The sequence below is a fragment of the Rana temporaria genome, chromosome 5, assembly GCF_905171775.1.
Source record: "Rana temporaria chromosome 5, aRanTem1.1, whole genome shotgun sequence".
NCBI classification, from domain to species: Eukaryota; Metazoa; Chordata; class Amphibia; order Anura; family Ranidae; genus Rana; species Rana temporaria.
Genome location: NC_053493.1, coordinates 242,797,644 through 242,814,402, shown reverse-complemented (window position 1 = coordinate 242,814,402; position 16,759 = coordinate 242,797,644). Strand labels below are relative to the sequence as shown.

General features: G+C 43.0%; 1 protein-coding gene across 2 annotated transcripts in view; it reads right to left on the bottom strand.

The window, feature by feature from the left end:
• Positions 1–16,759, bottom strand: part of CDYL (chromodomain Y like) — an 88,261-nt gene that overhangs the window by 10,122 nt on the left and 61,380 nt on the right. For both annotated transcript variants that reach the window (XM_040353654.1, XM_040353655.1), the window contains 3 exons: positions 7,660–7,913; positions 5,588–5,760; positions 1,883–2,093 (listed from right to left, as the gene is read on the bottom strand). In XM_040353654.1, coding sequence (XP_040209588.1) covers positions 1,883–2,093; positions 5,588–5,760; positions 7,660–7,913 — 638 coding nt within the window. The remainder of the gene's footprint in view (positions 1–1,882; positions 2,094–5,587; positions 5,761–7,659; positions 7,914–16,759) is intronic.

Genomic DNA, 16,759 nt, shown 5'->3' with positions numbered 1-16,759 from the left:
TGAGGAAGAAGAGGAGAAGCGGAGGCGGAGAAGACGTTGATATTGGGTACATCCCATTATTGCCAACCGTGAAGATAGGGGTAAATTTTGGGTCCTCTTTAATGAAGCATGAGAAGAATGTTCCTTACATTGGTGGTCAGTGGAAAGGATGTCCCTTACATTGGTGGTCAGTGGGAAGAATGCTCCTAACATTGGTGGTCAGTGGGAAGAGTGCTCCTTACATTGGTGGTCAGTGGGAAGAATGCTTCTTACATTGGTGGTCAGTGAGAAGAATGCTCCTTACATTGGTGGTCAGTGGAAAGGATGTCCCTTACATTGGTGGTCAGTGGGAAGAGTGCTCTGTACATTGGTGGTCAGTGGGAAGAATGCTCCTTACATTGGTGGTCAGTGAGAAGAATGCTCCTTACATTGGTGGTCAGTGAGAAGAATGTCCCCTTCATTGGTGGTCAGTGGGTCATTGTCTTTGTAGTTTATCTTGTCTTTGTAGTTTGGGTCACACAAATCATAAATAGCTGGGCACTCACAAATAAATTGAATGATTTGCTCATTATCGAAGCCGTCTCTTATTTTTACCTGTTTGGAGTACACTGTTCCTGAGCGAATAACCAGGAAGGGAATGTGTGGTGGAAAAATGTGCTTGAGAGGGGCTACTATGCTGAAAGGATTGGGTGGGACAAGGGTTATAAAGCTGCTTGTGCTTACAAAGTCGTACTGAAATCGTACCGAAATCGTACTGAAATCGTGTCTATATTATTCAGGTACGATTTGCATGCTACTTCAGGGGTTTAACATTGAGGTCCCAAAAATGTGTCAAAATTGTCCAAAGTGTCCGCCATAATGCCGCAGTCACGAAAAAAAATCGCTGATCGCCGCCATTAGTAGTAAAAAAAAAAAAAAAAAACTATCCCCTATTTTGTAAACGTTATAAATTTTGCGCAAACCAATCGATAAACGCTTATTGCGATTTTTTTTTACCAAAAATAGGTAGAAGAATACGTATCGGCCTAAACTGAGGGAAAAAAAATGTTATATATGTTTTTGGGGGATATTTATTACAGCAAAAAGTAAAAAATATTGCATTTTTTTTTCAAAATTGTCGCTTTATTTTTGTTTATAGCGCAAAAAATAAAAACCGCAGAGGTGATCAAATACCACCAAAAGAAAGCTCTATTTGTGGGGAAAAAAGGACGTCAATTTTGTTTGGGAGCCACGTCGCACGACCGTGCAATTGTCTGTTAAAGCAACGCAGTGCCGAATTGTAAAAACGCCTTTGGGAATTTAGCAGCATATTGGTCCGGGGCTTAAGTGGTTAACGATAAGTTCACCTTTAGTAACATGTCCCATCCATATTTAGGGTGCAACATGCAACTAATGAAGCAGCCCCACAAAACCCCCTCCTTCCCAATCCCCCACTGTGACAGCAGATGTGATCCTCTTCTACTATCACAATTTAAAAACAGTGCGGCTGTATGGAGCTCCACCCACACAGCCGCATCATTTAGGCGCAGAGTTCTGTGAATTATTGAACCACAAGTCCTGTCTTCAGCCGTGGCAGATGGCTTGTAGTACTCAAATAAACTGAGGGGGCGCTGGTGAGTGGGCACTGAGTCCATCAATTCTTCATGAACTTCAGTAAACTGTCTGCCCATATAGATGTACAGACAGACAGCTGTACCAAGTGTTTGCAAGAATCTGGCATTGCACCTGCAATCCACTGATTGTGGGCACAATGCTTTGCTGGCTGCAGTGTAAAAGCATAATAAATGCACATTTTTTACCTGCAAAATAAGCATTATTTATCAAAAAGGCGAATTTGGTCTTTGTGTGCAGTTTTAACTAGTTTGTATGTTACTATAATTAAAAAATGAACTGATATACTTACAGATGCAATACCCATTATTTTAGGGAACAGAAGTGACGAACAGCCATCTGGACTTTGTCCAAAAGTAGTATAAGGTGTCTGAAACCAAGCTTTCTCATTTGCCCAGATAACATCACAAAGAGGTAATATAGATGCACCAAGTCCAATCGCAGGCCCATTTACAGCAACAATTATGGGTTTCTTAAACTGAATAAATGTACTCACAAACATCCTATAAAAAAAACAAATGTGATCACTATTAGATTGACTAAGTAGTAAGCTAAAGAAAAAAAAAAAGGCAACAGTTACATTCAAATAATTTGATAATAATTTATATTCCATTTAACCAGTTACCTACCGAGCCGCCGGGCACCCGCGATTTCCTGTGATCACGGCAGGAGTGTGGATCTGTGTGTATAAAACACACAGATCCAGCTCCTGTCAGAGGTGAGGAGACCGATGTGTGTTCCCAGTACAGAGGAACACACACCGGTCTCCTCCCCTTGTGAGTCCCCTCCCCCTACGGTAAGAATCACTCCCAGTGAACATATTTAACCCCTTCAGCGCCCCCTAGTGTTAACCCCTTCCCTGCCAGTTACATTTACACAGTAATCAGTGCAGTTTTATAGCACTAAATCGCTGTATAAAATGTGAATGGTCCCAAAAATGTGTCAAAAGCGTCCGATATGTCTGTCGTAATGCCACGGTCACAATAACAAAAAAAAAAATAAAAAAAAAATCGCAGACTACTAGTAAAAAAAATAAAAATGCAATAAAACTATCCCCTTTTTTGTAGATAATATAGCCTTTGCGCAAACCAATCAATATACGCTTATTGCGATTTTTTTTTTTTTAATTGTCGCCCTTTTGTTTATAGTGCAAAAAATTTAAGGTGATCAAATACCACCAAACAAAAGCTCTATTTGTGGAGGGAAAAAAAAAAACGGATTTCATTTGGGTACAGTGTTGCATGAGCGTGCAATTGTCATTCAAAGTGCAACAGCGCTGAAAACGAAAAAAATTGGTCTGGGCAGGAAGGGGGTGAAAATGCCCTGTATTGAAGTGGTTAAACTATCTAAATCCAAAACTTTTATTTTCAGTTTTGGATATAGTTAGGATGTGTTATAACCAATGTCTGTGTCCCCAATGGGGAAATTTACAATACTATTTGTCCTGATTTCCATTTTCATTAACAGAAAAAGTGATGGGAAAGCCAAAAATATTTTTCTTCAGCAGATGAAATTTTTTCCATGGGGACCTGGTGCCTGTGACTTTTAGAATGGATTTCAAGCAAGGGAATTCACTGGGGCTGTGCAAATTAACTTTTAATTAATCGATTAATCCAGGGCTGTGGAGTCGGAGTCGAGGGAAATTTTGGGTACCTGGAGTCGGAGTCGGCAAACAATGCACCGACTCCGACTCCTACTAAATTTAGATTGGAATTAAAAAAAAAAAGCAAGTTTAAATGTCCCAATTCACAAAAAGTTATAATTAATGACTTCTCTACTGTAAGAATAAAGACCAATGCATGAATAAAATAATAAAGTCTGACTTAAGAGCCTATATGAAAGAGGATCTGGCAGAGGCAATTCTCTTCCTTAGAACTCTACATTGAATTGATTTGCATTTGCTAAGCCTATAACTACATTTCAAGATTAATATAAACCATGTCTAGGTTTTACAGATTTTGTTTTTGGTTCATTATAGATAAGCTTTGTTTTTGTTCTAAAACAACCAAATAAATGTGGTTTGTATTTTTGAACTGGTAAAGATCCTGTTCCTGATGTTTAATGCCTGCTGCTACTATCCAGCCACTTGATTGATTAATAAAAAAAAATAATAAAACGTTGTTTTCATTGTGTTTGTCTTTTGCTTAAACTGTGCAATACAGTAGACTGTTGGCTTCCCAGCCAGTAGTCCTGTGGTAGGTTGCGTTTCTTTCCCTCAAGGAATGTATAAAATACATTCGCATATTAATACAGAGGAGTCGGAGTCGGAAGTACATAAAACTGAGGAGTCGGAACATTTATCTACCGACTCCACAGCCCTGGATTAATCTTTAATTTTTTTGATCGATTAAAATTCTTTTGATTGGTACTCACCTCTCCGCCGGCTTCTGGGCCTTCAGGGAGTTCCGTCGGAGATCAGGTGACGTCATGGACACCGGCGGGGCTTGCCGTGTCCATCTGAAGGGCTCCTTTGCTGTGCCTTCATATCTGCATGCCGGCGGGACCTTACTATCTGCCCCACGCAAGGGATGTTAGACTTACCTCTATCAACCTGGGATTCTACAACCATCCACTGGGAGTTGTGATAGTTCCCTTCATGGGACATCTACGCCCGGAGGCGATTCAGTTTGCATGTGTTGCGCGATATAAGTTTCTCACTCACTCAGTATCATACTTGGCTACATGTTTTTATGACTGCTTTTGGTACCGTTTGGTATTACTCGCACCATTTTTACAGTTTCTGTAGCTACATCGATTTCATCTCCAAGGAGATCAGCTAAAAGTAGTTGGATCTGTATGTGCTTTATAATTAATCGAAATTAGTCGATAAATCGATTAAAAAAAACAAAACGATTAATCGAACAGAAACATTTAGATCAGTAACAGCCCTAGAATTCACACAAGCAATTGTTTAACTTTTATACTGTGTATAGCCTAGTTTGTTTAGTCATAACAGGCATGCAAGTTCTGAATTCAATGAAGTAAAACCAACATCATTTCATCTCCCACTACAATTTTACTGAGTGAAGAATTAAAATGATCACAGGACAGACAATACTATGGGATTGACACTTCACAAGAGGTGGACACTATCCCACTCCCAATACATGAATTGTAAAAAATAAATAAAAAGGTCTGTAAGCTCCCAAAAGGGATATTTTAAATAGGTAGAATTTGGTGGCATAAATTAGGCCCCACCCTCATAAAAAGTCTCGGACACACAAACCATGAGACATCTCTTCATGAAGCTGTCCAGTGACCACTTTTTTTGATAGAATAAAGAATGATTATAACCTGCCAGGTTTCACTGCAATCTGTAGGGTTCAGTTCAAGAGATTTCTTCTCAACTTCAATCATGGTGATAATGGTTTAAACCAGGAATCTCCAAAGTTTCTAAACAAGGGGCTAGTTTACTAACAATCAAACATTAGGGGGCAAGACTGGTGCAGGTGAGTACAAAATGCCTCAGCATCAGTGGGACAAAATAATGATAATGAAAGTAAAAAAAACACAGCACCTATGGTCAGTATGAGGTAAAATAATGCCCTATCATTGGTATTGTTGGGAGGAATACTGATCTTTTTTGGTGCCAGTGGGAAGACTAGAACCTCATTGTTGGGGTCAGTGGGAGGAACAGTGTGCAAACACTGGTGTCGGTGGAGTAATACCTCCCCATTTTTGGGTGTCATTGGGAAGAAGAGTAACTCATATCAGTAGGAGGAATAGTCCCACCCGCCCAACAACTCAATCACGGTGTTCTTTTTAATCTCACACCACACATATCCATCCATCGCGGGAAAGGTTTCTGTGCTAAGAACACCCTCCTTGCTGCCACATATACGTGTTACATGGTTGGTCAAACCATGACAAGGATATTGCAGAATCAAATTGCCCATAACAGGAATGTAAAAATTGCACTGGTTTGTAGGTGTGAAAGTGGAATTGGTTAACAAATCTTTTTTGTACAAATAAACAGGTGTGAAAAAAATAAACATACCTAATTGCATCAGCCATTTTAGTGCTCTCTCTTTTTCGATCATCTGTCAAGCGGCTAATAAAATAAATAAAATCAATACCGCAACAAAACACACTCCCAACTGCACTGAAAAGCACTAGCTTGCTGTCATCTGCAGCTGCTGTTGCTAGGGCACCCTGGACTTCCTTCATTACCTAAAGAAAATAAATGTAATGTAAGTAATGTTAAGGATAAACAAAGATGTATTTACGGATGGATATACAGCAACCACAAAAGTCATGTGAAGAAGTACTCCCAAATATCTGAAAACGCAAAAATATATCTTCATTTCATGGTGCCTACAGAAAAAAAGCCACATACAATTATCACATGAAAAAAAAAAAAAAAAAAAAAAAGTTAGAACCTTCCAACATTTATCACGACTTAAATTCCATGACATTTAAGCCAGGTATTAGGTGCCAGTGGTTAGAATCTCTTTAGGGAATATATATAGGTGGAACCGGTCTTATTTAACCACCCACATATTAGCCTGTGTATGTATGTATATACAGTATCTCACAAAAGTGAGTACATTTTTGAAAATATTTTAATATATCTTTTTATGTGACAACACTGAAGAAATTACACTTTACATAGTAGCAAAATACTGAGTGTACAGCTTGTATAACAGTGTAAATTTGCTGTCCCCTCAAAATAACTCAACACAAAGCCATTAATGTCAAAAACCGCTGGCAACAAAAGCGAGTACACTCCTAAGTGAAAATGTCCAATTTGAGCCCAAAGTGTCAATATTTTGCGTGGCCACAATTATTTCCCATCACTGCCTTAACCCTCTTGGGCATGTAGTTCACCATAGCTTCACAGTTTGCCACTGGAGTGCTCTTCCACTCCTCCATGATGACATCACGGAGCTGGTGGATGTTAGAGACCTGGCGCTCCTCCACCTTCCATTTAAGGATGCCCCACAGATACTCAATAGGGTTAAGGTCTGTAGACATGCTTGGCTAGTCCATCACCTTTACCCTCAGCTTCTTTAGCAAGGCAATGATCTCGGAGGTGTGTTTGGGGTCATTTAGTTGGAATACTGACCTGGGGCCCAGTCTCCGAAGGGAGGGGATCATGCTCTGCTTCAGTATGTCACAATACATGTTGGCATTCATGGTTCCCTTAATGAATTGTAGCTCCCCTGTACCGGCAGCACTCATGCAGCCCCAGACCGTGACATTCCCACCACCATGCTTGACTGTAGGCAAAACACACTTGTCTTTGTACTCCTCACCTGGTTGCCGCTACAAGCTTTACACCATCGGAACCAAATAAGTTTATATTGGTCTCATCAGACCACAGGACATGGTTCCAGTAATCCATGTCCTTAGTCTGCTGGTCTTCAACAAACTGTTTGCAGGCTTTCTTGTGCATCGTCTTTCCGGGACGACAGCCATGCAGACCAGTTTGATGCAGTGTGCAGCATATGGTCTGAGCACTGACAGGCTGACCCCCCCCCCCACCCCTTCAACCTTTGCAGCAATGCTGGCAGCACTCATATGTCTATTGCCCCAAAGACAACCTCTGGATAGTCCTACAAGCAGCATCTTTGGGGTGCTTTAGGAGCCCTATATACACTGCCCCTGTCCATTGGAATGAATGGGCAGTGCTTCCGAAGCAGCTGAAAACTGCTTCGGAAGCGCCGCAACACGGGTGCTTTAAATCCCTTCCTGGGGGTTAAAAGCGACCCGCTACTGCCCGAATAGCAGCGCCAAACAGCTATAACAGCAGTAAATCGTTACTTTTACAAGCGGCGCTTTACCGCCAACGCTCGGGCGGCTGCAGTGTAAAAGCAGCCCAAGTCACAAGCTTATTCATGCTAAGAAGTGTTGGTATGTCACTTCACTCCCAATGGCTAAATGGGGTAGTGAAAATAAAGAGAGTATATAGTGTTGAGGAGGGGGAAGTTATGAAACCATATTGCTTGGTCATGCTTGGGAAAACTAAAGGGTAATTTTTTTAATTGATATTTTAAATAAAATAATTAAAAAAACATGAGCAAATTATGTTCAAATATTCCACTGTATTTTACATTTTTGCAAACTAACCTCTGGATTCAGGGAATTATTCTCAGATGACTTAGTAGAAAGTAATATATGTGTGAATCCATCCTGTTTTCGCACAACAATGTCTCTGTATCGATAAGCACTCTCAGTTTGTCTTACACTGAAACGTAGCCTTTTATCAAACGACTGTTCTCTTCGTTCATCAATAAACCTCCTCTTTCCTGTTACTCCTGCCACTGAAGTCTGTATATTGCTGGTACCATTTGCAGCCAATGCCTGCATGAAAGTAGATGTGCCTGAAAATAGTTAAAATGTACTTTGGTTAGATTTCAGAATAGCGATTGCAAAGCCTCCCACATATTTCAGAGGTCATGTGACTTCTGACATTATATTAGGAATACTATGAACTTGCAATTAAGAACTGTAGCCAGGTTACATGTTCTTGAGAGTAAAATACATTTCGGCCAACTATTACTCCAAATTAACCAAATGGTACTGAAAGTCAAACACTATTGTACTACAAAAAGTCTATGACTTCTTGGCATTTAAGTAAAATACTTATTTACCACTTTAAAAAATTCTAAACCAGCATGAATAGGTTTGAAGTAATTTGGACAAAAAATGTTGAATAATTTCTTTTAATACAAAACAATATGCATTAGAGCCGGTTCACACATGGGCGACTTGGGACCCGGCTTGAAGTCGCCCGACATTAGATATTCAATGGAAGTGAATGGGAGCCGTCTTAATGTACACTACTGAAGTCGCTCCGACTTCCGAAAAGGTTCCTGTACTACTTCAATCCAACTTCTAGGCGACTTGTATCCATTGATTTCAATGGAAGTCGCCTCCAAAGTCAGATCACTGTCTTGACTGAAGCGACTTTCCAGGAAGTGAAAATAGTTTTTAAGGGAAAACCCCTCCCTTCCACAGAGCAGATTTTTATTTGATTGGCCACTGGTTTTGTCGTCTGTCCTGGAGGCGACTTGAGTCGCGTTGTAAGTCGCCCCAAGTCGCGCTGCTGTTCGTGCTCAAGTCGTCTCCAAGTTGCCTGTGAAAGTCGTGCTGGAAGTTGTGTTGCCCCAGTGTGAACCGGCTCTTAGAGTGGTATTTTAGTGTAAAGTAAACAAATAGAAGAAATCATTTGTCAATAGGTCTTTCCACATTCAAATATATAAATATTACTAAAATGATAGGTACAGCCCACTCAGAATGTACGCTTGTTACAAATTAAAGGAGAAGCCTGAGCTTTTTAGGCAGGGCTTCCAAGGGTCACAGGAGTGCAATTCATTTTGCACTCCTGTAACCCATTTTCAGTGAAGTCCGCTCACCACTGAAATCAGTCGAGGCAGCGCGTCATCCTGACTTCAGAAGTCTGGATCCACCGGCTGCTGAGACGGCCGCTCCCCGCCCTTCCACAGCTTAGCGCTCCAGTGAGTATGGAGGAACAGAGCAGGAGAGATGCTGACTGACAGGAAGCTGAGAGAACCGAGCCATCGGCAGTGTTCAGTGGCTCGGTTCTCAGTGCAGAGACATCAGGGGACAGCTGCAGCATCGGTCTGATGCTGCATCCACCTAGGGAAGTATGAATTAAACAAAACAAAAAACAAACATAATTCTCTTTTGAAAGGAGAAGTCCAGGCAAAACGCAACTAACCCTAAACCTGCTCTGTGCCACATTCTAAGCCTGTTCTATCTAACCCAACAAAGCAAAACTCGCTGTACTTTCCTTTTCTGCACCCAATCCAGGCCAGTCTCCATCGGCGGATGCTGTGTACAGGAGAAGACCAACGACCGTGAAATGAATGGGAAGTGATGTCACAGAAAGACTTACTATGGGTCTTCCCTTGTCAGATGCCTCTCCTGCACCCCCCTACACAGTGAAGCAGCCACTGACAGATGCCGAGACCGAACTGGATTGGCATGTACAATGATTTTTGCCTTACAGGGTTAGATAGATTAGGTTTAGAATGTGGCACAGAGCAGGTTTAGCATTGGTTAGGTTTTGCCTGGACTTCTACTTTATTGTAGTTGAGAGCCTGTTGGAGGGGAAAAAAAACCACACACACATTAAAATCAAAGCTTGATATAAAATTATGCCTAATCAGAAGGCCTTCTGGGAGATAGATTGAAAACAAAAAGATGCATGATGAACTATTTTTATTTGTTTTATCGTCTTTTTGATACCCCAACGTAACAAATGTACACCCTGGCCCGGATTCACAAAGCACTTACGCCGACGTATCTCGAGATACGCCACGTAAGTCTATCTATGCGCCGTCGTATTAGTGCGCCGTGCCCACAATCTGAGATACGCCTAAAAATAGGCTTCCTACGACCGACGTAACTTGCCTACACCGTCGTATCGTGGGAGCATATTTACGCTGGGCGCATTTTCCGCTCCCATCGATTTTCTATGCACATATGCAAATGAGGGAGATACGCCGATTCACGAACGTAGTTGTGCCCCGGCGCATAATATACGCGGTTTGCGCAAGTCGTACGTCCGGCGTAAAGTTATTCCCCATATAGGAGGCGCAACTCATGCAAAAGTTTGGACCAGGGAACACAAGCCGTTGTATCTTTTGTCGTTTACGTTGTACGTGAATATGACTAGGCGTAAGTTACGTTTACGTCGTAGGCAGTGATTCGACGTATCTTAGGGAGTTGTTTCAACGTGATTCTGAGCATGCGCACAGGGATGCGCCCACGGGACGGCGCATGCACCATTCATTTTAAGTACTTCTATGGCGCTTGGCCCATCATTTGCATGGGGTCACGCCTCATTAGCATGGCTCACGCCCACTTCCACCTACGCTGGCTTACGCCGAGGAAACCCAGCGTATCTTTAACAGCGAGTGGGAGCAAGTGCTTTGTGAATCCAGTGCTTGCCTCTGTGCGCTGCCCCGGCGTAGCGTAAAAGAGATACGCTACGGGGGCATAAATATGCGCCGATGTATGTGAATCCGGGCCTATATAATTTTGCAAGCATCAACTTTTTTTATACCGTCAAATATGTCAAAATCTTTGCAGGCATTTAGAAAGGAAAATAGTTAGAATGATACTACATGTGATTCACCGGCAGACAATCCACGCCACTTTGTTTCGAACAAATAATTATAATGGCTGATATAATCAAACTAACAATAAGGATGGGGTGGAGCTGGTCTCACTTTGGCAAGGACATCACCCTGCAGGAATCCCAGAAACTTTTCGTTGAAGATGTAAATGCTAACTGAATGACATTTAGTTTGCCAAAGCATTGTGCATAACAATTAGCATTTTTTTAAAATGTAATTTTTACCTTTTTCAGTGTCAATTTCTTTAAGTTTTGAAGATGTTTAATAAAAAGGAACAAACGATAGGCTCGGGTCTGAGAAAATGTAATACATAAGCAACAGATCAGACAAGAAAATTTAGTTAAAAATTCCAGTTATGTAGAATGTATTCTTAAAAAACCCTGGGTGGAAAAATAAAGTCGTTAAAAACAAATATTGGAGGGACCCCAACACATCATATAGCATTGGAGTCCACCGAAGTGTTCGATCACTAAAATCCATAGCTATTTAGCTAGATTCAGAAAGGGCGTCCTAACTTTGCGGCGGCGTAGTGTATCACGTTTACACTACGCCGCCGTAAGTTAGCGAGGCAAGTACATGATTCACATAGTACTTGCCTAAGTTACGGCGGCGTAGCCTAAAGCAGGCGAGCGTAAGGGCGCATAATTCAAAATAGGCTGAGGGGGCGTGTTAAATGTTAATTTTGTTTGACCTGACGTGACTGACGGTTTTTTGGAATGGCGCATGCGCCGTCCGCCTACATATCCCAGTGTGCATTGCGGCAACGTACGCCGCACGGGCCTATTTGTTTCGACGTGGACGTAAATCCCTATTCACGAACGACTTACGCAAACGACGTAAAATATTCGAATTTCGATGGGGGAACGACGGCCATACTTAACATTACCATTCCAGCTATTTGATGGAATAACTTTAGGCCTGATAATGCGTTACGTAAACGGCGTATCTGTACAGCGTCGGCCGGGCGTACGTTCGTGAATAGGCGTATCTAGTGATTTACATATTCTACGCCGACCGCAATGGAAGCACCACCTAGCGGTCAGCCTAAATATTGCACCCTAAGATAGGACGGCGCAATTCGTCGTATCTTAGATAGGTTTAAGTGTATCTCTGTTTGAGAATACACTTAAACTTAGGACAGCGCAAATTCCGAGTTAGGTCGGCGTAACTCTTACTGAATCTGGCTACCAGAGTTAACCCGTTTGCAAAGAGTGACGGGTGAGCATATTGAATTCAGAAAACATTTACGTGAATCAGCAAGTATACTCATTTGTTTTTCATTGATAAAAGGAAAATCAACCATATGCCTTACTTTAGCAAAAAAAAAATGGCGTCTTCCAGGCATGTGCCACTAACAGAGTGTGATTAATTTATGTTGAGATTTAGTGAGAGGTGGAGCTTGAAGGTGAGGGAATATGAACCAATGGTCCTTGAGAACATGGATTAAGCTGTACAGTAACTTAAACAAATTAGCCAAAATCTGCCAGGCATTGGGCAGGTCCATCATATATGCATTACATCCATGTTGACGTTACAGCCTCAGAACCATTTATCGGATTGCACAGGGTGGAGGCGTGCTAGACAGTACCATGTACCAACAGTTAGGAACATTAAAGTGGTTGAAAATTCCAGTCATGAAATTTGACCTAGGCACATATAAAACTGTAGGGTTTACTAATCTTTCTCCAAAGCTCTAAGTGTCATGTCTTTATGCTGCTCAGTTCCTCTTATCCGCAGGGTCACTTCTGACAAATTCTTCGACAAACAAGATAACAGCAGCTGAAAATTTGTGTCGGGGAGGTAGCTTGAGGTAGACAGATAAGCAGAGAGCTTGTCTATTCAGACTGCAGCTCTGCGTGTTTCTTTCTTATTCTGCCTATGTGGAAAGGGGAAGGGGGGGGGGTGGTTCCCTTTCTCCAAACAGCCCTCACACACAGTGTAAGCCCAGACTCCACACCCACTGCTGAATGAGGAAACAAGGATTTCTAAACACAAGTTGCACTTTCCAAAAGGGAAAGACAGAAGATATGCAAGTTGAAAAAAAAAACTTATGTAGGAGGATTGGTTTAATCTCTGGGTATCATATGAGGCTGTTCACTTCACTGGGTATAGGAGAGGGCTTACAACCACTTTAACCCAGGTTCACACTGGGCTGCGGGAATGAAGCCATGCGAGTTCAGTTGAACTCGCAAAAAGTAGCACAGAAATAGGATTTTTGTACTCACTTTCTCTGAGTTCATGGACGGGCACAGCTTTAATCTTGACAAAGTGGGTATTAAAAAGGGGGGAATAGGGTTGGGACTTTGAATGAGGCATGTGATAGAAACTAACACAGGCCTCCATCCCTGTAAATGTATAAAAAAGGGGGGAGAGTTGGGACTTTGAATGAGATGCGTTTTTAGCAGTATGCGATTAAATATATATATGGAATATAAAAAATGTTTCCATAATAGCCAGGCTCAAAGTTACCAACCAAAAGAGCACTAAACCAAATTAATCTGTCTAACTGTATGTAATTAAAAACAGAGGTTTAGTTGCAGTAAACTTATGCATTGTCATTTTTTGACTAGCTGACCCAGTTTGATGTGGTCCGCACTTAGTCTGGTGGTATTTTTGGTTTGGTAGGCATGTTTGGTTGCACTCCTGCATTTTGTTTGTTTCTCCAGTGCTCTTTTTTGCCAGACCAACTATAGGTAGGGGCGGGTTTAGGTTATCACCTGCCCCCTATCTATTGATTAGCACACCTGTGCTCCTCTTTAGGAGGCTTTAAAAATCATAGCTAGGACTGCAGTACACGGAGTGCCTTGACGTTGTCCTGCAGCTTACACAGGTATTTGCAAATACGTGCAACTAAATCTGTTTTTAATTACATACAGTTAGACAGATTTGGTTTAGTGCTCTTTTGGTTGGTAACTTTGAGCCTGGCTATTATGGAAAAAAAAAATTATATTCCATATTTTTATACATTACACATTATATATATATATATATTAAATCGCATACTGCTAAAAACGCATCTCATTCAAAGTCCCAACTCTTCCCCCTTTTTTAGACAAAGTGGGTATTAGGCTTCATTCAGGAGTGACGAACACTTTCTATAAGTTTCTGCCTAGTCACTCCTGAATGAAGGACACAGCCCTAATCTTGACAAAGTGGGACGTCCCAAAGCAGTGTCATAAATGAGGGGTGGGAACAGCATAAAAATAACTTCACCCCAAAACAAAACAGAGCTCCTCAACTGAGGAGTTGTAACTCTAAAACAGCCGCCTGCAAAACTTTGCGGCCGAAAGAAGCATCTGAAGACGCACTCACATCAACCTTGTAGAATTTTGTGAAAATGTGAACAGACGACCAGGTCGCCGCCTTACACACCTGGGAAACATTGATTTCGGAAAGCCAAAGAGGCACCTATTGCCCTGGTCGAATGCGCCGTGACAGGAAAGGGAGGCACCCGACCCCTTATGGCGTAAGCCTGAATCACGGTCTGTCGTATCCACCTAGAGATGGTGACCGACGAGACCGCCAGGCCCTTCTTAGGACCAGCCACCGAAACAAACAGTGAGTCTGACCTCCAGGACGGAGCAGTAGCAGACAAATAAACTCTCAGAGCTTGGACAACATCCAAGGAATTCAACACCACCTCCTTAGTATGCAACGGACGAGGACACAAGGATGGAAGTACAATGTCCTCATTGAGATGGAAGGCCGAAACGACCCTAGGAAGAAAAGTAGGCTGCGGACGCAGCACCACCTTATCCTTGTGGAAGATCAGATAGGGGGCCTTGCATTACAAGGCTGCCAGCTCAGAAACCCATCTAACCAACGTAACAGCCACCAAAAAGACCACTTTCTGAGAAAGTGCCAACAAGGGAATCTCCCTAATGTATTCAAACAGTGGTTTCTGAAGCACAGAGAGGACCAGGTTTAGGTCCCACGGAGGTAGGGGAGGACAGATTGGAGAGGGCCACATGCCGAACCCCTTGCACAAATGTACTCACTAGAGAGTGAGCTGCCAGGGGTCGTTGAAAAAAAGATAGTTACGGCAGAAATCTGCCCCTTAATCGTACTTAAAGGGGAGTTCCACCCACAATTTCACTTTTTAAATATAAATACCCCTGTAATACACAAGCTTAATGTATTCTAGTAAAGTTAGTCTGTAAACTAAGGTCCGTTTTGTTAGGTTGTTACAGCATTTAAAATAGTTTATAATCTAGAAATAGACCATGGCCATCTTAAGTGTGGGCATCATGAAGCCAGACTGTATGACTTCCTGGATTTCAGCTTTGCATATCTCGCACATGCTCAGTGCACAAGCAATGTAATAGGTTTCAGTCAGGTTTGCAAGGACTACTGGGAAACATGATGCCTATCCCAGAAACCCTTGCAAATAGCCTAGGCAAATAAGGAGGAGGAAGTACTACAAAATAGGAAGGACTACAAAATAAAGGTATTTACAAGCAACAAATTAAATAAAAATTGTCCATTCTGAACACTATGAGATTAGAGCATGCAGCACAGACAAACATAAAAAAATGGGTGGAACTCCACTTTAAGGCAGAAATCTGCCCCTTGATCGTACTTAAGGCAAGCCTTTGGTCCACCCCCCCCCCCCACTGTAAGAACAGCAGGGACTCTGGAAACCAAATAAATACGCGGATTCCACCTTATTTCCTCACAAATGGATATGTAGGCCTTCCAAGTGCAATGGTAAATCTTCCTAGAGGATAGCTTCCGAGCCATTCCCATGGTAGAAATCACTGAATCCGACAGGCCCCGGTCTCTCAGCACCTGGCTTTCAATAGCCATGCCGTTAAAGCCAGCAACTGTAAAGCAGGATGAAGTATGGGACCTTGTGACTGCAGGTTCCCTCTCAGCGGCAGACGCCAAGGGACGTCTGCTACTAGACGCACTAGGTCAGCGTACCAAGGACGCCAAGGCCAATCCGGAGCAATTAGAATCATTGGGATCCCCTCTGCGAAGCAGATGAGGAAGGAGCTTCAGAGGAGGGAAGGCATAGATTAGCCGGTACAGACTCCACGGTGCCACCAAAGCATCTGTCCCATCTGTCCATGGTCTCCCGACCTGGCCACAAACCTCAATACCTTCCGATTGAGTCGAGACGTCAGGAGATCTACGTCTGGCATGCCCCCATCTTTGGCAAAGGAGCTGAAACACCTCCGGGTGCAGAGACCATTCTCCTTGGTCCAGCATCTGGCGACTCAGGTAGTCCGCCTGCCAGTTTTCCACGCCCTGAATGTATACGGCCGACAGGGCTGGTACACTCCTTTCTGCCCACCTCAGGATGCAGGCGACGCTGCAGCCGTGCTTCTTGTTCCTCCTTGATGGTTGACATATGCCACCGCCGTTGCGTTTTCCAACTAGATTCTGACTGTACGCCCCTGAGACCACGTGGAGGCATAACCTGATTGCCCGGAGTTCCAAGACATTGATCGGCAAGTAGGATTCCTGCAGAGTCAGTGACCCTGAGCAGACTGGACCCCCCAGACTCCCCCTGAGCCGACTGGACCCCCCAGACTCCCCCTCCCCCCCAACTGGTAAGGTTGGCATCCGTCGTGACCAACATCCAGAGAAAAGGAAGGAACGACTTCCCGGACAGAAATGCCGTTGATGTCAGCCAACGGCAAACCAGGGAGGTCCTGACTAGGTGGCTAACCCGGATTAGACAATCCAGGGACGATGGACACTTGTCCCATCTGGACAGAATTTCCTTCTGCAACACTCGAGTGTGAAATGTACTGCCTCGAAGGAGGCTACAATGAGACCCAGGACTCGCAAGCAAAAGCCTCCAAAAAGGAGTCCAGAGTCAACCCCAGATACACTAGGCGTTGAGTCGGTAACAATACTGACTTCTGAGTGTTCAGCACCCAACCAAAATCTGAGGGTCCGACAGGTTATAGAAATGCTCAACTCTAAATCTGAGCTTGAAGTGACCCTCAGAAGAAGATCGTCCAAGTAGCCCACGATAGCGATGCCACGCTGCCTTAGTAGGGCCCGAATCGGGATGAGCACCTTGGTGAACACCCTCGGTGCCGATGCCAGGC